The sequence below is a fragment of the Solanum dulcamara genome, chromosome 5 (assembly GCF_947179165.1).
Source record: "Solanum dulcamara chromosome 5, daSolDulc1.2, whole genome shotgun sequence".
Classification (NCBI taxonomy): domain Eukaryota; kingdom Viridiplantae; phylum Streptophyta; class Magnoliopsida; order Solanales; family Solanaceae; genus Solanum; species Solanum dulcamara.
The window spans coordinates 77,698,683-77,720,972 of record NC_077241.1 but is presented as its reverse complement, the minus strand read 5'-3'; the positions used below and the strand labels follow the sequence as shown (position 1 = coordinate 77,720,972).

The following is a 22,290-nucleotide window of genomic DNA, read 5'->3' as shown; positions in this document are numbered from 1 at the left end:
TTGGCTCTTTCTTGGCTAATTAAATATAATTATTTTTTTCAAAATTTAATATGGGACAGGATTCTTATGATCAAGGTGATTCCCAATTTACAATAATCTTATTTTATTAATGGTGAATTGAATGTACTAGATTTCAGATCCCTCCAAAAAGGAAATTACATCAAGACTCTTGATTCTCGTAAGATATTTTGACAGGTTTACCCCTCAATAAAACAACATAAATGGTTAAATTCACCATTTGAGATTTGTGTTGTTACATTTAACAGATATATTTTTTTCCTTTCGATTTATTTATTTTATTTTTAAAAAAAATTATTTAATTTAAATTTTCCACATAACATGTTTAAGATTGAAATTGAAACGGAATGAGTAATAAGATATCATTGACCATATACAAACAGATAAAATCAGTCTATGTACCAAAAATAAATAGGTATTAGCCTGAATATGTGAATTATAGTATATAGTTTTGATTTGGAAAGGGAATACAATCTTAAAGTACGTGTTATGATTTTCTTCATTCAAATTGTTCGATCAAGAAGGTGATTTCGAGCATCAACCAATGGAAAACTATGTTGTTCAAGTGACTCACAACTTCTCTCTCACCCAAATAAATAAAATGGAATGAATTATTTGTATGCCTATAAAAAAAATTATAAAAGAGCATCAAATTATAACACCAGAAAATTGTACTAATTAATAATTACTAGTATTAAAATTATAACATCAGAAATTTGCAGTATTAATGATTAATATTAAAATGATATTTATTTTCTGAACAATACATTTATTTCACTATCAAACCACAAAATGGATAGACATATTGTAGTGAAACTTTAATGGAGAAAGGGACAAATGCAAGTAAAGATTTGGTTGAGGAAGTACTATGGTGGATACTTTTAAGACATGGAACCATTTATTGTTGTATAAATAGGGTAAACTTTAATTGCTCATGAGTTTTACTAGTAGTGTATATTATTATGTTATTTTCTTAAATGCATCCTTTCTAGATCATATATATATATATATTATAATAACAGGAAAAACTACACTTCAGTCTCAAATAAATTGAGTTGACTATATAAATCTTTATTGTTTTAATTTATCTCATCGTCATACCAAATAAAAATACAAAATTATGTCTCAGTCTCAAATAAATTGAGTCAGCTATATGAATCTTCATCGTTTTAATATATCTCATCATCATATCATACAAAAACAAAAATACAAGTGAATATTATAAACATTCGTCATAAATTAGAATACTTCATGGCTCACGCTGATTATCAACATACCACAAATCATCCTCATTTATTCAATCTTGAAATCGATAATGTGAGGAAGGTGTAACAATTAAATGAAAGTGTATAAGGTATCCTCCACTTGGTTCTTTTGGTTGGATTCTTTGATGATGTTATGTTAAGCTTCAAATTTGTCAATTTTTATTTGGTAAAGAATTTAATTTGATAGGTGTATACATATTATAAGTATGGTAGTGTGGTCCAGCACACTTTATTACTACAAATTATAATTTCTTTTGGTACATTGAAAAAGATAACTATTATTACCAAGTAATTGAGTGAAGAATAATAATAATTCTCCTATAACTTGCCGTAAGAAATTTCTTTCCTTTTTTCCCTTTTTTGAGAAGCAATAATGTATCTTTCGTTAAAATGTCTAAATCTAAATATATATTTGATTATTAATATATTATTATTATTATTATTATTATTGTAAATATAAACACCTCAAAAGTTAGTGACATTTAATAACGGGGACTAGCGATGGTCGTCAATGACGATTGTGAAGTGTTTGTTGGTGGTAATAGTAAATAACGGAGTTTAAAGAATTATATCTAGACGCGTAACATCTTAATAATTTGAAGATTCTTCTCCACAATTTTTTTATGAACTTATTAATTACTAAGAGCTAATAATTAATAGTATAGTTTAAAAGAAACAAGACACGCGTGTATTGAATTAAGATCTGAACAATTCAAATTCATCAGCCTAAAATAATTTAGCATAGTAAGTACTAATTTTTTTTAATTTTTAACCCTTTTATTCATTCATTTTTGTAAGGGTATTTTGGTCATTGCAAGGCAGAAGTTTGAGTGCAAAGAGCAAGGAGAAAAGAGTAAATTTAGGAGGGGGTGCATGTGAAGTGGCTTAAGGCGGGAGGAAGCAGATCTGAAATTTGTCGGTCAAATAGACATCACTGTCCCTAAGGGTGTGTGATAATCCCCGAACCCTGCATGAACATAAAATATTTTGTGCATCGAGTTATTCTATTTCTAAGCATCTACCTGTCCATCCCTTGCCAAATTATTTAGTCTCATTTTATATCATTTTGCTATACAAATTGTAAGTGAGCATGAAATCATCTCCTCGTATTATTATGAATGAATACGAAATTTTTAAAAGAAATGAATATTTAAAACTTGTAGCGTCAAACATATCATAATATTTGTATGACTATATATCTTTAAAACCTTCACTTTACGGTTATCTTTCACGGTTAACATACATAATTCAACGTATCAACTAAACTTCCTCTCCTAGAATGGTAACAACCCAGTTGTTCTCAACACAACAACAATGTATCTGGCATAATCCCACAAGCCACAAGTGAAATCTAAGAAGGATGATATGTACACAACTTTACCCCCAAAGTTGGAAAACTCCAATGATACTCAACTTGTTAATTTAAGAAAATTTATGGATAGGGTAGGATTTTTCAACATGGTGGTTACGCTATTGTACTAGCAGAGGAGTTGCCATCACCTATAGATAATAAAGATTCCTTCCCAATACATAATAGTTTTTTCAACACGTTCCTTCATTGCACGTCCTCGTAGAGTGAATGAATGCATGTTAATAAAAGATGGACCAAAGCTATTAAGACACGTAAATGCAGCCTTACTCCACGTGAAGTGAAAACACACTACTCAAAACATAAATCACCTCACTTCTAGGTTGAAGAAAAAATAATAATATAAAACTACACAAGATTACACCCATCAACCTTTTACCCTACCCTTTACAACTGTGCAGATTGTACAGTCCTACGAAAGAAAAAAATCCATACCAAGCTGTTCTAACTAGACTACGATTATATTTCTACAACCCCCATATCTATACCAACTAAGTGTGTACTATCTGTTATTTGTAGGAGATGGTTGTGTATATGAGAAACTAGCAGAACGTTCAGTCGGCATTGCTGGTGGTAGTATTGTCGTCAGGCTTGCTCTTGTTGAATGATCTCTGGCTATCTAGAGATGGCATGTAAGCTTCTGTTGTTTTCTTTAGAAGGTCATTAGCTCCTTTATCAGCTCTTCGTGGACTCGTTAAATTCTTCTCAACATCTTCAAACTTAGCAGTGGCCAACGGTTCTGTTCCAACGCTCTTTGCAAAATTTGGCCCATCGATTGTGAGGCTAGCAGCTTCGTCCCTAGAAGCATACCAAGTATTGCCACAAGCAATACACTCCAGCTGAGGTTTTAAAAAAAAACATTTAAAAACCAAGAGAAAGTCAGTCAGTCAGTCAGCATTAAAGGAAAAGATGACATAGTTGAAAAGTATATACTATTAGAGAAGTTTCCACTTTCCACCCCCTCTCCCAAAAAGAAAATGAATGATAATAATAATAGTAATAATAAGAGGGTACAAGAGATATCCAAAAAGAAACATCATGACGTATATATAAAGTAAGACTATCTCAAACCCCAAAGAAAAGCTGCAAGGACAAACCGAGTAACGATCTCCATGTCCAGCCTGAATAATCTCCATGAGCCGCACTTTTTTCTCTGTGCATCTTTTGCAACGAGCATCAGTCATCTGTGCCACCAACCGATCAGAAGTGAGCAACAAGAAACAATATACTCAATGTTAAGTTTTTGTAACAAGTATTGGTCATCTGTCACATAAAGCGAATAATGATGAGCAAATAAGATAACATCAAAATGAAATGTATCCCCATCTTATAACATCATCATATCAAGTTTTGCTAATTAATTATAGTACCAGATTTCTAAAAGTCCTCTTTCAAGTTCTCATCATGAACAGATAATTCTTCAGAATTTAAGAGGCTCAGTACATTGAGAAGTTACATGCCTACATTCAACTTCATCGTAGAAAACAAAATCATGCTTAGCTGAAAGAGAAGATTATTTACTTGGTTACAAGAAATTTTTTCTCACATTTAGTGCATCTCAAAAAGGATACATGTAGTTTGTGATGAGAAATAAAGGACCAACTCTGTCACAAAAGTACTAAACTAAAGTTTGCTTAGTTAAACTAAACCTGCTTAGGAACAAAATAATATATGGTATAAACCTGTATCGGCTCTGGCTCCTCGGGCTCCCTGCTTGCTAACTCTTCTGCTGTTAGAGCTTCCTGAGATAGAAACAGAAGATAACATCAACCAAAGGAAAGCATAATATGCTGGCAACAATTTTCAGATTTCACAACAGAACTAAGAAATTAAAGGTTTTCAGAAAGACTATTGCTTTTGGTTATACAAAACATACATAGTGCTATTAGCTATATATGTTTATCTCCACCATAAAGAGCAGTATCTCATTTTTTATTTCTTTCCATGATAGCTCTTCTATATTCTTGTTGTTTTCATTATTCTTATTATTTTTTATAAGGTTCCATGGTAGCTCTCTTGTACAATGATAATTGTCAAAGATATAAGACTATGAAAGGAGGAACTAGGAAAAAGAAGAAGATAGGATCAGATGAAAAATGGAAAAAGATATACGGACAATGTTTGACAGTGTGTACTAAAATTACTTAAATATATGAGAGGAGGAACAATCAAATAGAATGTAAACCAAATTAAGTTTGAAATATCGGATACTCCTCTAAGAATCGGTGAAGATATTAGTATTTATAGATCTACAGGATGACACAAATAATAAGTTAATACCACTCACTTCATATTCATACCCTGATCATATAGATGTGTATACAATTCAATACACTTCTGCACATTTCAATTAAGAAATACTGTTTTTTCACTAAGTGTTGCATACTTATCCTCAAATTCATACTCCTCTTCCAGTTTCCTCTTGTTTGTGCATCTTTCTTTTTCCCATTATAGTTCTTTGCTTTTTGAGCTGGCAATACCTCTCCACAAATCAAACCGTGCTAGCCCAAAAACGTTTTCAGCAGCAAGCTGACATCTCTAACAATCCCTAACCTAGGTTGGGAAGAAAGCTCCAAAATCTTCCTTCTCAAAATAAGGAGTCTAACCCCAGTCTTGACAGCTTCCCTTTCTTCTATTTTTTTTTTATTTATTTTGTTCAGAAATGGTAAAGTGAAATATAGTAGTATAGCACACCAAGGAGGTGCTGTGAAAAGATTATATATATCAAAACAAAATATACTCCTCCCTATTGTTTTAAGGATTTTATGAGTTCTCTCCCTTCAGCATCATTGACAAAGTTCTTGACGCTACCCTTTCTTAGGGCAGGATCTCCGCTTAATACTAACATAATCATAAAACACCTTCACATGCAGTAGAATTCAATCATCATTCTTCTCAATTGCACTCATCTTCTCCATCATCGCCGTCTTCCAGTGGGGGCTACTGATCCTTAAAATACCGTCAAGACGGCGACTATTTTATTTTAGGAACACTCAGTATATACTAAGCATAAAATAATGGCATATTGTTACCAACACACACATTTTTTAAATAACATCACGCATAATAACCCAAAAAAGTATTCAATGTATATACTTAATGTGAAGTTACACGCATAAATCTGGAATTTATCTGTATACAAATACATCTAGACATATTTTTTAAAAATATTTATCAGTAGTAATATTTTACAGTATTACAGAATGGTTTTTAAGTCGAAGTCAATTAATAGACAAATCGAAGGTCGATTTGTCTCTATGTCCACTTCAAGATGAAAAGATGATAGCAAATTACAAAACCAAAAGCTTCATATTAGGAGTGGTTATATTATTTAAGTCGAAGTCAATTAATAGACAAATCGAAGATCGATTTGTCTCTATGTCCACTTCAAGATGAAAAGATGATAGCAAATTACAAAACCAAAAGCTTCATATTAGGAGTGGTTATATTATTTAAAAACATTACGACTTTCTTGATAAAAAAAATGAGTGGTTATATTGTTTAGTCACAAATATGATATTCAGCATTCAGCGAACAATGAACAAATGAACTAAATCAACTTAAAATAGTATCTAACATGATATGAGACGATCAGACCAGCCTACAATTTCTTCTGTTACTAAAAATAACTCAATCCTGGAAATTAACATATACCTTCTAGTAAACAACTCACAAATTCACGCCATATACTGACAAACACTAATCAAAGCATCGGAATAAACAAAATAGAATCCAGGGTCACTAGCCTGCTATGGGACATGTTTTTTGTAATTCTAGACATAAGTTGGACATGTCTAATTCGATGATTGAGTTCTTACAAGGCTGGAACAAAGAGAGGCTTAGTAAGATAAAATTACTAGCCTTGGTGTAGTTCTTATGGTAATAAACACTAAATACAAATCTGGGCAATTAAGTGAGGAACAAGAGCAAACATTTCATTATAGCAAGTAGAATTCAAATGTTTTAAAGACAAAGTAACAGAAGAAAATGTTTAATGCTTAAATTCTTAAAACCAAAACCAAACTGCAAGGCAGATTTCTACCGTCTTCTGCCTAACCTAATTTCGTTTTTCCCTTGTACGGAAGAAAATGAGAACACCTTCATCCACATTTCAAGCACCCCTTTTTATTGTGGAGCACATGAGATTCCTACGTGTACAAGATTGGTCAACTTCTTCATTTGTAGGAAATCTCCTGTTTCTTTCTTCTTCTTCTTTTTCGGGGAGAAAGGAAAAGCCAATGTTTAATTCACAAAAAGTCAGGGACAAATCATATTTTCCTTTATTGTGTGTGATCACTTAGGAAAATGCTCAATTGTATTTTTGTTTTCAAAATCAGCTTCACTTTATCCGTACCTGAACGATATTTACATTTCATGAACTTCAAATAAACCTATTTAGGTTGCACCCAGTGAATTCAAGAAAAACAGTCGATTAGTCCAACAACGCAAGTCCTAACCCATTTAAGAATCAACAAAACACATACAGACTTTATGTCAAATATTTTAGGCTATCTGCATACAAAGCCAAAAAAACATAAAATAAATCTTCAAATTCAGTAAATTATTTCCATGGACCCTACCTTTAGCTCATTCGGGGACATGTTCAGTATCTGAGAGGGATCCAACTCCCCTTTCAAAAGACGGCGTGCTAAGAGTGAGGTGTTCTGGAAATAAATTTATGGCATCAATAAAACAGGAAAATTAGAAGGTAGAAACATACCCACATAGAAAATTAGAAGAAAATTAAATAAATCCGGGCTCATACCCCAGCCCTTAATAAAAGGTACTCACCTTAAGATTGAATGTTAACTGCCTCATCTTCTGATTGTACTTCTGAAAATCAGATGAGAGGGCCTCATGTGCAGCTTTCTCTAGAGAGACTACAGCAGGGACAGCACTGTCTGGCCATCGAAACACATCACCCTGAAAATAATCCAACAGAATAAACATTTCAAGGAAAATCTGCCCATATACTAGCAACCATACATAAATTCTGACAATAACCAAAATCATTGGAAAGAAGAAAAAGAAGAACTCTTACATCAGCACCGTTGTCTAGAGACTCATTCATGGGTTTTGCAGAATCAGTGTTACCAGTAAGATCAGCAGCATCTGAGCCCCCTTTTTCCTTACCATCATTTTGTGTATTATCCACAGGATTGCAAAAATACTGAATTGATTGCAGCAGTTTTTCCAGCCATTTGTCACGCTGTGTTTCACCCGTCAGGACTTTGAAGTTTGAAAGGATGATGAAGTATTCTGATGCATTATTGGCACAACTGCCTGGAGTTTCAGCTCTAGGCTGACCTGACCTAGATGGTGCTTCATCATCTCTGGTGACATCCAAAGATATCATGCTCTTCTTCCTCAAAAGTCGTTTACTCTTCAATTGGTCTTCCTGACTAACAAGAGCTGCAGAATTATCCTCAGTTTCAAGGTCAGGAAGATGGCCAACTCGTGCTATAGTCTTCTGAACAAGCAGATCAATCTCATGCTGTTTGGTATCTTCATAATCCTTATCTGTCAACTTGAAAAGCCTCCTCTGTTCAGTGTCATATACCTTCTGAACAATAAAACCAGGATGCTCTTTCCGTCTTGGAATCTCCTTGTTTAACGGTACGAAGTGCACCACACACTTGTGCATGACCGACTCCGCCGGGACCTCATCTCGGTGAAAACTATAGAACAATTCCCTCGTGTCTCGTGATTGCCAACTTCCACCAGCTCTTTTTAATGCTTCCTCAGGTCGGTAAAACCACTGTCCTGTGACCATCATGTTCCCATCCTTGGTCTGAGTAATATCCTATAAGGGGAAAATCAAATTGAGAATTCAAGAAAGAGATTAGAAGTGATTACCCACACTAAAATTAACAGCCAGAGAATCAAACATTACAAATAATTTCATGCCAAAGCTATAACAACAGCACAGGAGGTTGCGGATAAAATACTGGAAAATTTTGATCAATCCACAAATGTAAAAAAAATTGATAGTCGACTCTCCAAGAAACAGATTGCTTTAACACTGAACCATCTGAGAGAAAGATCTCAATATAGACTCATGACTTGTTGTCTTGCCTCTACTCCAAAATTACTTTGCTAATCCCAATAAAACTAGAGGTTAAGAAAAGTACTCCTAAAAACAGAAAAGTACCTGCATGTCATTTTGTCTAAATTTTATAGTGGAATCAATGAAGAGTTGGGAGACATACATTTTTTGTTCCTATACGGGACAAACATATCATTCCTATGGTTCTTTGATATAGCTGGAAAAAATGCAGCAAGAAATGATTACACCTTCCTTTCTGCCAAATTTAGAAGCCATGAAACACAAATGTCGCATTGTTGCATATCTTCCTCTTCCACTTCCATTTCAGTTTCTCTTCTACTTCCTACCAATCAAACGAAATACATACTTAACTTCCAGAACCTACCCTCCTCTTTTCACCTAACTTTAATATAGATGCCAGTATATGGGTGAGGGCAATTATTATCTTTTCCCAGACTAGTTACTGTTCGTCTGCTCTTTGCTTCTTAGGCTACAGTTTAATGCTTTGCTTCTGCACTCTCCCCTTCCCTTCTGTCTCCCAACTCAGGAGCAACAGCACCAAAGAGAGAGTATTCTCTGATGGTGCACTAGTAGAGGCAAAATCGCAAAAAAGATCCGCGTCGAATTGAGTGCCCTAATTTTGCAGTAGAAAGGAGAATTACCTAATACATAAGCTTCTGAATAAGCTCAGATTGTACACTAGAACCAAAAGCAATAGTGGAACTGACTTCATTCTTGATAATTGATCAGGAAATAGTATATGTGTTCACATAAGTTGCGCATATCTCTAATCACCAAAAACAATCTCTTTTTTTTTGTTAACTATGGTGTTAGGGCCAACTTGTGCTAAGCACCAAGGCTCAAGCAAATGGAAAGAAATCACCTAATGATTTCTATCTCTATTGGAATTTGAACCCTGATGTCCAAGGTTTACACCCACTTCACCAAATATTACCAAAAAAGTTTTGCATCTTCTGGGGAAAAGGAATAAAAAAGGGCAGCCCGGTGCACTTAAGCTCCCGCTATGCGCAGGGTCCGGGGAAGGGCCCGACCACAAGGGTCTGTTGTACGCAGCCTTACCTTGCCTTTCTGCCAGAGGCTGTTTCCAAGGCTTGAACCCATGACCTCCTGGTCACATGGCAGCAACTTTACCAGTTACTTCTGGGGAAAAGGAATTACCTTGATAATTGCCACATAAGGCTTCTGACTTTTTCCTTCTGGAACCAAGAGCACGGGATCCTCCTGTATAAGAACATATTAGTAATAAGAGCAACATCATAGGTCAACAGTAGCTATATCACTTAAGAAAATTACTGGCCAATGCAATACAACATTGCTGTTCAAGGGAGAATGAAATAGCCAAGTAAAACTCCATGGTAAAAACTATTGGAGTTGATATTGATTGCACAAAATCTCCTTCCTCTCTCATACCAAAATCAAGCACACCAAACCAAGCCTCTTCCACTGTATTCAAATCATAGTTATATACTTCTATGAAGAGAGATACCAATTCAGATTTAACCAACCCTCTCATTTCTCCAACTTCTTACAATGAGTATGACTATATCAAATTTACTCTTGAAAGAGAATCCAAATTTTGACTTTTCATACTGCTGACATGCCAAATATATGGAGATTCAGTATCACACTTGTCATGCAGGAATTTCTCCATATCTAAACAAGCGATTCTTAGTATTTTATGATGTTGAAGTAAAGAGCAATCCAAGAATCCATTTCCTATATAATGATACCCCCTAAAACCCAGTATATAAACCAAATAACCAGAGACTAAGGGGCAGAGTACACCCATGAAATCACCTCCTTCAAACATTGTGGATGAAATGTTTACCATCATGGGAAGTGTTTTTACATCATTTTTATTATTTATCAATGTTTAGTCGGGTATAAACGTAGATGACATATCATAATCGAACAGGGTGAAAGAAATGATAGGAAGATAGTGCTTTGGCGATATTTCTTTGCATCGACGGTTGAGAACAATGTAGTGTTGGTTGAAGCCGGTAATCTGGAGTAACAGTTTGTATATTGTAAAGGATTATGAGTTCTGCTAATAAGCATCCGAGGCAAAGGGACTAAGCTCCCTCTATGCACGGTGTTCGGGGAAGGGCAGTCTTAGCCTGCATTTCTGCTTGAAGTTGTTTCCACAGCTCAAACCTGTGGGGGAAACTATCCAAGGAGAAAGCTTTTTCCGCAATTCAAAGGCATCAAATTTCCATCATACAAAATACAAACCTATGTGTGATCACATTTCAAACCTCATTCAGCTACAAGACATGGAAATGAACAGTAATTTTGCAGAAACAGAAACCAATCTTCAATTAATTTAATTTCCTATAGTTATTCAAAAGCATTTTTTGATTGAACGAAACAAATAAATGAAAACTCACAAGTTCGTAGCGATTTCCATCGTACTCGAACGACTCGTAATGGTTTCTCCTCCCTTTTCCTTTTCCAGTAACCCTAATAACCTCACCAATAGGCTTAGCATCTTCCAGCTGTTCTTCTTCCTCCTCCTTTGCAACCGGTTCGGGTTCTTCCTCTTCTTCTTCAACTTTCTTCAGTTTCTTAATCCTCTTCCCCCTTCCTCTCTCCTCCTCCTCCTCCTCCTCCTCGTTCTCCTCATTTTCGTGCACTTTCCTTCTCTTCCTCCTCTTATCTCTACTTTCATCCTCATCGTTCGCTTCCTCTTCTTCTTCTTCTTCCTCGTCAAGCCTCACTTTCTTACGCTTCCTCTGATTCGCTTTATCTTCGCCGTTTCTAGAGGCGCGTGTCACACGCGATGACAGCGGCACGACGTCCTCGTCGTCGCTTACCGCCATCACCGCATTCCTCCGGTTTCCCATTTTCTGTTTGCTACGGCGGCGATGTGGTGAGTCAAGCAACAAGTGTCGAGTGAAGGAGCGAAAGAGGAATCTGCTGAACTGTATGAAGAAATCAATCAATTTACTAGATTCTGCTATTACAACAACAACAACAACAAACCCACTATAATCCTATAATGTGGAATTAGTTGAAAAATCTCCCGTCCCGAGTGGGGTTAAGAGGATAAAGTGTACGCAGACCTAACCCCACCTTGAAAGGTAGGGCGGCTGTTTCCGAAAGACCCGCTTTAAAAGAGGACAAGATAAAAGATCAGATAGGCAAACATATAGAAAACAAGATGAAAACAGGAATAGCACAAGGGAAAGTCGTGGTAGAGTGGTACGGGAAGAAAGAGGCATAACTACAATAAATAAATAAATAAGATAAGATAAGATAGATAAGACAGTCAAAGTATAACGGCGCCACAACTATAAACAGCAATACAATGCAGAAATCAAAAGGCAATAAACAATGAGCAGAACTACAACTATTATGATGCAAAAGATGAATCACTTAGCCTTTAATCCTAATTTGAGTCATCCACAAAGGAAATTATAGTGCGCTAATGCGCCTACTAATAGGGTAGGATAACGCGACTATAACAGTGACGGAATCGATTTTTATTGAATGAATTTAAAGCATAAATAAATAAACACGTCATAAAGTTAAAGGCGGAGATTCAATATTTAGTATGTACATTAATAGCAATTTAATTAAATATAAAAAATATAATTTTTCGTTCATCGAAATTTGAATGCATAAATAAATAAACACACCATAAAATTGAAGGGAATTCAATATTTTTAGTAATTTAATCTGATATAAGAAATTATAATTTTTTGTTGATCGAAATTCAAATGAATTCTTTTGATTTTACTTGGCTCAGCCTCTTCATTAAGAGATACATTTTTAACTTGAAATTTAAAAATTAGGAGCTTCTCAAAGTTGTGGATGGTCATTATATTTCTCTAACGCGGTTGTGTTAAGAGTAGGTAGGCGTTTGATTAGGGTTGCTTATCTGACGGGTCGAATGAATAATTTTATTTAATGATTGGGCTTATTTGTTATTGGGTTTTAAATGTACTAATTTGCTAGCTTATAAATAAGATATTAATTAATTTGATAACGAATTAGCAAGGCATAATATATAAATATGATCTTTAACTTAACTTCAGAAAACTATGATCTCTAACTTTACTAGTGTATAAGTAGGCACTCTAACTATCCAAAACCTAAACAAATAGACACATTCGTCCCACATGACATCCTACATGGCAATTTTGTGTCTTATGTGGTGTCCTACGTGTATTGTGCCACGTAGGACATGTGTGTCTACTTATTCAATTTTATATAAATTTAAGTGCATACTTGTGCACACCCAAAGTTTGAGAGCATAAATGTGAAATGATGTCAAATTAAAGGGTAAATTTATGTATTATGCCAATTAACAATTATCACTTCTTTTTTATAATTGCATCTTACAAAAAATGATGCTTTTTTTAGGCATAACATATAAATATGCCTTTTAATTTGACATCATTTCACATTTATGCCCTTTAACTTTGGATGTGCACAAATAAGCACTTAAACTTGTATAAAATTGAACAAGTAGACACACATGACCTACGTGGCACAATACACGTAGGACGCCACGTATGATACAAAATTGTCATGTAAGACGAATGTGTCTATTTGTTCTAAATTTTGGATAGTTAAAGTGTTTACTTGTGCATTAATAAAGTTAGAGGTTATAGTAAGTCAAATTAAAGAATCATATTTATATATTATGTCTTTTTTTATCGTGTTCTCACTGGTGACAGAAAAATTTATAGTATTAAAAACACTTTAACATTTATCTCACAAAGCCAAGAACAGTATTAAAAATACTTAACACTTGCCTCACCAAGCCAAAAACACTTAACACTAGCGATGTTAAATTATCACAAGAAACATATTGGTTCCATGTTTACCGCTTTAGTTATTTACTCTCTCTATTCTTTACTTGATAGGGTTAATAACTATAATAGTAAATTAGTAATATTATAATACTAATAAAAATAATAATAATAATAACAAATAATTGTAAATTCGTAACATAATACTAATAAATACAGAAGAAAATTACATGAGCTTCATAGTTTCCGCTTTAGGACCAACAATGTATATATTAAGGCAAAAGTTTTAGCCTTTAGGGTTAATAATTATCATCATATGCTCTTTATTAGTATATATATCTAGGATAAGTGTAAGTATGGTAATTCTTAATAGGTTAATGATCTATCAATAAGGAAATTAAGTAATTCGTCTCCGTATTGATAAATCGTTAATTATAAAATTTTAATTTGTTCACCAATCGTTTATTGATAACTCAATATCAATAAGTCAATTTTGTGTTTCTACCTATTCGGTCAAAAATGCACTTAAACTATTAGAAATTAGTCAAATTTGCCCTCCTTCTCCCTAAAAATATAGTTATCAACTATTAAATATTAGTTAATAGCATATCTTTTTAACCTTTAAGTTCGAATAAACTACATCTCAAATTTTTTTTATTCATTTTACTACTATTAGCATCATGGTTATATATTTTTTTTCATTACTTAACAATTTTAGACTCTTAAAGCTACTGATTTTGTATAATCTAGTTAATTGATATTGTATTACCCTTTTTTCTTGAGAAACATTTTCCATTCATGATTGAGTATTCGAGTTTGATTTTATATTTATTGAAAATTGTAAAAATAAAGACTCTTAAAGCTACTGATTTTGTATAATCTAGTTAATTGATATTGTATTACCCTTTTTCTTAAGAAACATTTTCTAATAGGTTAAGGAGGGATATGATCCAACAAGGGAAATGAGGACATTTTTTAACCATTTCTAATTAGTTGAGGGCATTTTTGAACCTTTTCTGTTTTTAAAAATTGAAATTGTATTGACCATAAACCTTTTCTGTTTTTAAAAATTGAAATTGTATTGACCATAAAATACAAATTAGAGTTGTTTTTTTCAACTTTTTGTGAGTAATTTGGAGCGAAAAAAGTGAACGTTTTTTCCTTGTTTATAACATTGGAGAGAAACTAATGTTACAGCTTACAAGACTATGATTGTATCTCAACACTAAAGGGTGTTAAACAGGCAACAATACAATTGTCTCACAATTAAAGAATAAATGGAACAGATATGTTGAACTTCATGCTATTGCTACTCTGACTTTCAGCAATTTCCTTCAAACTAGTCCAAGACTTCTTCTTCCTCTTACTGGATGTTGAGACAGTCTTCTCAGCATCTGTCATGGATGAACCATCCTGAGGTTCAGCTTTCTTCTTGGACCCTGTTCTATTTCTTTTCCTCCTCTTTGAATCCAACAAAGAAGTAACCGCAACTTTTGACAATGGAGTTGCAGGACTAGCTATAGGATCATCTCCAACTATTTCAGATGAAACTATTACATCTGTCTTATCATCTTTATCGGTGCTTCCCCCTGAAGCATCGAACTGTTCAGACTTTTGGGTTGCTGATTCAGTAGTGTCAACTCTTGCCTTATCAAAACTAGCCACTATCGTATCCAACTGTTCAGACTTTCGCATTACTGATTCAGTAGGATCATCTTTTGCCTTATCGATGCTAGCCACTAATGTATCCAACTGTTCAGACTTTCGCATTGCTGTATCAGTAGGATCAACTCTTGCCTTATCGATACTAGCCACTAACGTGTCCAAAAGTTCAGATTTTTGCATTGCTGATTCAGTAGGATCAACTTTTGCCTTTCGGTTTGCTGATTTAGGAGGGCCAACTCTTGAAGTTTTTGGTTTGGCAGGATGTAGGTCTTTCATATAGCCTCTTGGGGTTCCTCTCTTTAGATTCCGATGTGAGCAGAAATGACACTCATATACAACTGAGTTCTTTGGGGGAATACCGGATGTCTTGCGTTTCTTCCGTGACTTTCTCTTGTTCTTCTCAATCCGCGCTGTACAATTATAGCCAGCCTGAAGGATAGATTCACACCTGCGAAATATCAATTATAAGTTAGTATACAAGCCAACAAAAAGGGATGAAAAGTCGTCAATGACTCATTCAACATGAAAGTGGCAAAAAATTAAAGTAATTATAAATTTTTAAGCAGAATAAATCAACTCCACACCTACATTGTGATTTAAAATAGGAGAAATCAGAAGGAAGAAGAAAAAACAACTTTGCGTGCTCAGGAGTTGGCTAATTCTTGATGATGGTGTATGAATTCTGCCTTTTCCAGGCACAAATAGCTGTTACCAAAGCTCAAAATAGCACTGAAAATTTGTGAGTTCAGGATGCTATATCCGAAGGATATTATATAACACACAAATATAAAGTACTAAAATAACACGCGAATGCTCTTTCAGAATCCCAGAAATAAAAAATACCAAGTAGGTATAAGATAAGATGAGACCAAGTTATTTTTTCGTTTTCTGTAGTTCTATTTAGTTGTTCATACAACCTCTAGAAATCCATGCGGCTTTTGCTAAGCTTAGAACACAATGAAAGCAAAAACCAATATCAGTCATACCAACTAGTTGGTTATAGATTGCCCCTAGGCCTTTGGTCTAGTTGTAAGAGTGGAGCTCATGATGTGTGGGTTTGGCGCATATCAAAAATTTGAACCCTGCTACAGACAAAAGCATGGTATTAAAGTGGAGAGGGGTAGACGAAGGGTCCCATTTTTCACTGAGTTTCGCAATGTGCATCACTGGCCTTGGAGAATTTCCCAAATATCAACAAAAAAAACGTTGGTTATAGATTTGTTCTTCTGGTTGCACTTAGGTGATGGAGCGTGCACTGACAATTCCATGACGATTATTGAAACTTCTATTAGAGCACTCCCAGGAGTTGAAGACATTGATATTGCTACGGAGCAGAAGAAGATACCCCTTTCTTACCACCAATCAGATGTCAGTATGTCACAGGACCTCAAAAATTTATTCAAGTAGTCAAGTCAACTGGTTCAAGACGGTTCACGGGAGTGACATTTGCTGAAGGAGAAGGAAAAGTATCCCGGAGAAGCAATGAAATTGAACAGTATCATCGGGCCTTTCTCTGGAGCCTAGTCTTTACTGTTCCTGTTTTCCTAACCTCCATGGTGTTCATGTATATTCCTCATCTGAAGGATGGCCTAGAAATTAAAGTTGTCAACATGCTTAGCGCCGGAGAGATCTTGAGGTGAGTGATCCGGTGCAATTCATCATTGAACGTTATTTCTACACTGGTTCGTACAAATATCCAAAAGTGAGGTTTAGGAGGAAGTGAGGTTTAGGAGGGTAGAGTGCATCCAGACCTTGCTCTGACCCCTATAGGTTGTTTCTGATATGCAATCCAAAGCAGTCCAGAAAGAGAATAAGCTAAAGTGAAAGCACAACAAAGCATTCTCAACAATAAATACAACAAAATAATACAATAATCAAAATACAAGAAACAAAACATAGTAACAGAAATTGAAGGACAAGAAATTACAAGGGAAATACAACTAATAGTATGGACGGATAGCAAAACAACACATTACTACCTAGTAACCTCCTACCCTAATTCGTGTCCTCCTCCAGCAAGCTAAAACTTCCTCGTGTTCATTCTAATCACCTCTACCGAACCATCCATAGCCAACCTCTCAAACGTCCACACATTTGTGCATTTACATCTCCATGCCCAAACCATCTCAATCTAGCTTCCCACATCTTGTCCTCCACCGAAGCAACTCCTACCTTATCCCAAATATACCCATTTCTAATCCTATCTCTCCTGATATGCCCCCACATCCATTAATGAACCAATATCCATTTTTTCAGCCGTCAACAAAATTAACAAAGTATTTATTCATGAATGCAAGAGAAATCTAACCAATTTTTTTTAAGAAAAGCTCAAACCTTTGACAAGTAAATAATGAAGGGTCAGCAGGAACACCCAAAGACTCAGCTGATGTAGCTAATTTCTGGCCAAAGAACGCACCAAGTGAAGGAATGGAACCTTCGCCACTAGCCCAGGTAGCAAGATTCTTTATATGCTCCAATTTCAGCATCGATTTGCCATTAACATGGCTTTGTTTCTTCTTCCCACCTAATTCTTCTCTTAATGTAATTGAACCAGGTGCTTTACCGACTCCATTCTTTCTCGATGATTTCTTACCCATTATCTTCCGTTGGGGAAGGTTTTCCGCCGTCGCCGGGGTCGGTAAGGGAAGCCGCTGATTTAATCTGGGTACGTGAAGCTGATATAGCTATATTGGGCTGCTTTTACTAAATCCCATATTCAAACCCATGTTAATTTATTGGCCCAAAATGGTGTTTATTTGGGCTGGAATTTAATTGGCGTTGCGAGGTAATTAATCATATTCTTACTCTTTTTCAAATTACAAAAATTTCTTAAATTTAATGGAATATGGATAAATTAGGTATGTCTTGATACATCACGTAAAGTGATGTATTCGACCAATTCATCGGTTAAAGTGATATATCCAACATCCCGATACATCACGTAAAATGATATATCCGATTGATACATCGCGTAAAGTGATGTATATATCTTACATATACATCGCGTAAATGAAAATAGAAAAGAGTAGGAATTTTTGTGATTTTTTTCAAATGGTAGGAAATTTTAGAGAATATGGTAAAATAAGTTGTGTATTTAGATGTTTTTTCTATTTAATTGGGCCAAGAGTCGAATTTATAAATTTTTGTTAAGTTTAATTGCTTCTAAATCAACTTTAGATTCATGAGTCTGAAGTATAACAAAATTATATCATATGTCTAAACTCACGGCTAAATGAACACCGCAAAGAGAATAACAGAAGATTGATAGAGCAATATACGAATAGCAAAGTGAAAAACAAACAAGTCTAGTAATACTAAGCGCGAATTTCTTTACTAATATGAGAGTCTGGAGACTGAATAAATAAAATTGAACTCGTTGAGCATGTACTTGAACATATTTGCAAAACTAAATCACAATGTCATTATCTTTTAGTTTTTTTTACATAGGGATGACAATGGGGCTGGGCGAGCGGGCTTAGAGCTATGCGGGGTGGGATGGGTACGGAGCGAGTTAAAGTAATTATTTTTAAAATTAATGTGGGACGGAGCGGGGCGGGCGGGGTGGATTGTAGATTTATGCGGATTTAAGGTACCAAATAATAACCTAAAGAAAATTAAATTTTTATAATTACTAAAAATCAAAAATATAAATTTTTATATTAAACTTTGACTTTAGTTTTAACTTTTAAAAAAATAATAAACTAGATGGGTCTAGTGAATTGTTAGTTATTGAAATGTTAATTAGAGACGGTTAATTAGCGATTAAGAAATAATTATTAAAATGTTAACTAAAAACAATTAATTAGTTATTAATTTTGATTAACAAAAAATTTAAAAAAATTATGAATTTTATTTTTCATATTAAATTCAATTCAATAAGAAAAGAGTTACTTCACAGTTATTAATCAGAAGATGATTGTCAAGTAAATAAAGAAACTGTTTAATATATTCCCATGTTTTTAATTTGAAAGAAAAGATCTTCTATAAATTTATTTTAAAATATATATTTCCTTCAACAAATTTGACATTTGGTAGATTTTAAGGAACATTAGTTTGACACGTTGTTATGTCAACGTGGCACCACGTGGTTCTTAAGAATTCATTTGTCTACTTGGATTCATTTGCAACAATTATACAAACACAAAAATCTTCATTTTTCTTGGAGAAACTGAAATAGACTTTCAAAAAATATTTCATATTATTTGTCTCCGTTGATCTGATATATATGCTTTAAAAAAATTAATTAGAGATATATTTTATTATATTATAAACTTTATTCATGATGATTATTTAAAATTTTAAATTTAACTATTATTATTTTATGTAGTTATTTAATATTATCGAAAGAGAAATATATAATAAGATTCTTTTGATTTCATAAATTAAACAAGTAAATTGCTAATGCAATTAACTTGCATATTGTTGTTGTCGGATTAAATGGAAATTTGCATGTTGTAGAATTCAATTTTAGGGAACATTTTCACCCCCCCCCCCTTCCTCCCCATAAAAAAAAAACATTTTTAAAGCTTAAATCTAAAAACTTTAAAAGACACTGAATCATTCCACCACAACTCATGTCAATTTATTTACGTTACTTATCTAATTTTTGGAACTTTCTGTATTATTTTTTTTGACTTAGTGCTAGTCAAGTCGGTCACACCAATTAAGTCACCAAATTATTCTTTTCATCCTCTACCATTTCAATTTCATTCATTTTTCTCATTAGAAAATTCAAGAATTTGTTTTCATTGAAAATGGAGAATTTGATAGGGAAATTTCCTCCTTCACGATCCCTCTAATTCAAATAATTGCCTTAGTAATTGTATCACAATCAAATAATGACCAGAATTATTGTTCAGTATAATTAAGTATAGCTAGTCGATACATACAATATATTTTTATGAACTTATTATCACAATCAATTAAGTACTCAATTTATAATTAGGGACCTAAATCTATATATGTATCAACAAATGTGACTTCACGTATGATCGATTCTTGATTGGGGAAGATTTATGGAATAGAAAAGTCAAAACAGATCTATTCTAAGTAAATATTTGATTGATACGAGACTCTGTCCCTCATCGTCAACTAGATAAGAATTTTTTTTTTCTCTAATCTATACACTTATCAACAAACTATTTCTTTCTTAAATAAAAAAAATAAATTATTATAGATCATAAGACGATACAAAAAAATCTTTTCAAAGTGAAAAGAGGGCAGAAGATGTCCTATAACTAAAGGTAACATCCAACTAATCAATGTCGAAGTCACTTTGTGACTAGGGGTTCATTCGACCCCATTTGATAGGAAATTATACCATTTATATATGGTTAAAATATTTTTTTAATATATATAAAGTAGATATTGAATCTCCTTCGATTAGTTCGTGTATATATTATTTTTAGATTTTATTCTTCTTTATTTAAAATTCTGACTCCACCACTGCTACTAATAAGCGCTACCTAGCTAAACTAGCACGACTTTCTACGATAGGTGTTTGCTTCTTTTTGAATTCATCTAGAAATGTCGATTATGTACTACATTTTTATGTTTCAATAATGTTTGTTAACCAAAATTCAAGTAATAATAAATAGGATAATAAAGTAATACATATATTTGATTAACATGATGTGTACATTAAGAGCAATTATATGTGTTAGGTCTCTATTTAACTATATGTGCAAAATACGAATGGAATAGCGTGTATGATTACTCTTATCCATAGACACATAGCTTAACTCAAGTTTTTTAAGAAAGACACTTCTAAACTCATTATTAATATTATATTATTATAAGCACCAAATTATATATTATTACAATAACATACTCAATATAATTTTACAATAAAATTTGAGAAAGATGAAATGTATACTGGGATCGAACTCACGTATGTGGCAAAAATACAGAGATAACTTATGGCTAAAGTGAAAAATCAGTCAAAATCGAATATAGGTAATTTTCTGCAAAATCTATTTCAGCAGATCATATGATGTCGATTGCGCACGTAGTTGAAACTCCTTAGGAAATATAATTTTTTTATGAAACTGATTTTGAATCGTCATTCAAGTGTGAATACCTTCACTTAAGAGAATATTATTGGTGTAAAAAGTCTCAAAATCATAATCTATATTGTCTTATGTCTGCCTTTGTAACTATGGTTTATGAAAGAACCTCGCTAAAAAAATTATGTACACACCATAATGTTTACTACTCTATATTCATTTTCTAATTAAATACTCCTTTTTGTTCTTCTTATTTAATGGGATTCCCCATTTTCTTGCTTAGGTATGATACCAAACTCTAATATATAAGCTTTTTCATCAACAATATTATCCATAACACACACAAAAGTCTTTTAGTTATAAAGTACTTTTATAATATGATCACTGATACATTCTTTAAAATAAATAATTAAAAAGTTTATGTGTAGAAAAACAAAGCAACTATAATTTAATTATTGAGTTGCAATAATTTTGCAACATATTAGAATAATTGATCTTAGAGTAAAGGAAGCAATGCATGCTCCAGCAATTATGGATGTTCCCATTGTTGTGGTTGATGTTCATTAAGATCCCACTAGAGGAAGCATAGCCCAAAATAATGAGAAAAAACAAGGGGTGGGTGGGTGGGTGGTCATGATTATCTTCTTCTTTTTTCCATCTTTTATTTTATCGGCTTAATATATCTCCAACTATTTTAACTTACGAGCGTACTTTATTTAAACATTCAAACTATAATTCATTTCACATGAATACACATGATATATTATTTCTGCAAGACATGTTGGTTTAAATTTTGAATTTCTTTTAGATGTGTTCTCAAATATTCATTACGTAGATAAGTTAATCACTTAAAATATATCATATTCTTTAATTTTACGAATTAATCTCAATAAATCATAGAACCTCATGCATATTCCTTTTAAATTTTGATTCTTTTGGCGCGTTTTCTCAAATATTCATTACGTAAATAAGTTAACCACTTGAAATATATCATATTTTTTAATTATACAAATAAATTTTAATAACTATTCCTATCAAAAATGATGTATATAATTAAAGAAAACAACACAATATTATTACGAAAAATCATATGTCTTGTTATAAATATACTAACTTGACAAATTATAACATAAAGAGAGTAAGA

The 22,290-nt window shown here is 33.3% G+C and overlaps 2 protein-coding genes across 3 annotated transcripts; both read right to left on the bottom strand.

Moving 5' to 3' along the window:
* Positions 1–2,947: 2,947 nt before the first annotated feature.
* On the bottom strand, positions 2,948–11,679 carry LOC129890053 (uncharacterized). Of its 2 annotated transcripts, XM_055965559.1 has the most exons (8): positions 11,107–11,678; positions 9,878–9,940; positions 7,694–8,455; positions 7,444–7,575; positions 7,233–7,316; positions 4,335–4,394; positions 3,750–3,836; positions 2,948–3,491 (listed from the first exon to the last, which is right to left on the bottom strand). In XM_055965559.1, the coding sequence occupies exons 1-8, from the start codon at positions 11,560–11,562 to the stop codon at positions 3,207–3,209; spliced, it is 1,929 nt and encodes a 642-aa protein (XP_055821534.1). In that variant the 5' UTR covers positions 11,563–11,678; the 3' UTR covers positions 2,948–3,206. The 2 variants fall into 2 exon arrangements, with proteins under 2 accessions (XP_055821534.1, XP_055821535.1); XM_055965560.1 differs by lacking the exon at positions 9,878–9,940 and having other exon boundaries at positions 11,107–11,679.
* Positions 11,680–14,620: 2,941 nt separating this feature from the next.
* LOC129890051 (uncharacterized) lies at positions 14,621–17,863 on the bottom strand. Its single transcript, XM_055965558.1, has 2 exons — positions 17,476–17,863; positions 14,621–15,589 (listed from the first exon to the last, which is right to left on the bottom strand). Exons 1-2 carry the CDS (start codon positions 17,736–17,738, stop codon positions 14,743–14,745), a joined length of 1,110 nt encoding a protein of 369 aa, XP_055821533.1. The 5' UTR covers positions 17,739–17,863; the 3' UTR covers positions 14,621–14,742.
* Between the last annotated feature and the right edge of the window lie 4,427 nt (positions 17,864–22,290).

What these genes read in the sequence shown, in the direction of transcription:
- LOC129890053 (XM_055965559.1), bottom strand. Translation starts at nt 11,562, where the DNA reads ATGGGAAACCGGAGGAATGCGGTGATGGCGGTAAGCGACGACGAGGAC. An exon ending in ATGGAAATCGCTACGAACTT is followed by an intron (nt 9,941 to 11,106) that starts GTGAGTTTTCAT and finishes GTTCTTATACAG; the next exon opens with GAGGATCCCGTGCTCTTGGT. An exon ending in CTCTAGACAACGGTGCTGAT is followed by an intron (nt 7,576 to 7,693) that starts GTAAGAGTTCTT and finishes GATTATTTTCAG; the next exon opens with GGTGATGTGTTTCGATGGCC.
- LOC129890051 (XM_055965558.1), bottom strand. Translation starts at nt 17,738, where the DNA reads ATGGGTAAGAAATCATCGAGAAAGAATGGAGTCGGTAAAGCACCTGGT. An exon ending in TCATTATTTACTTGTCAAAG is followed by an intron (nt 15,590 to 17,475) that starts GTTTGAGCTTTT and finishes GATATTTCGCAG; the next exon opens with GTGTGAATCTATCCTTCAGG.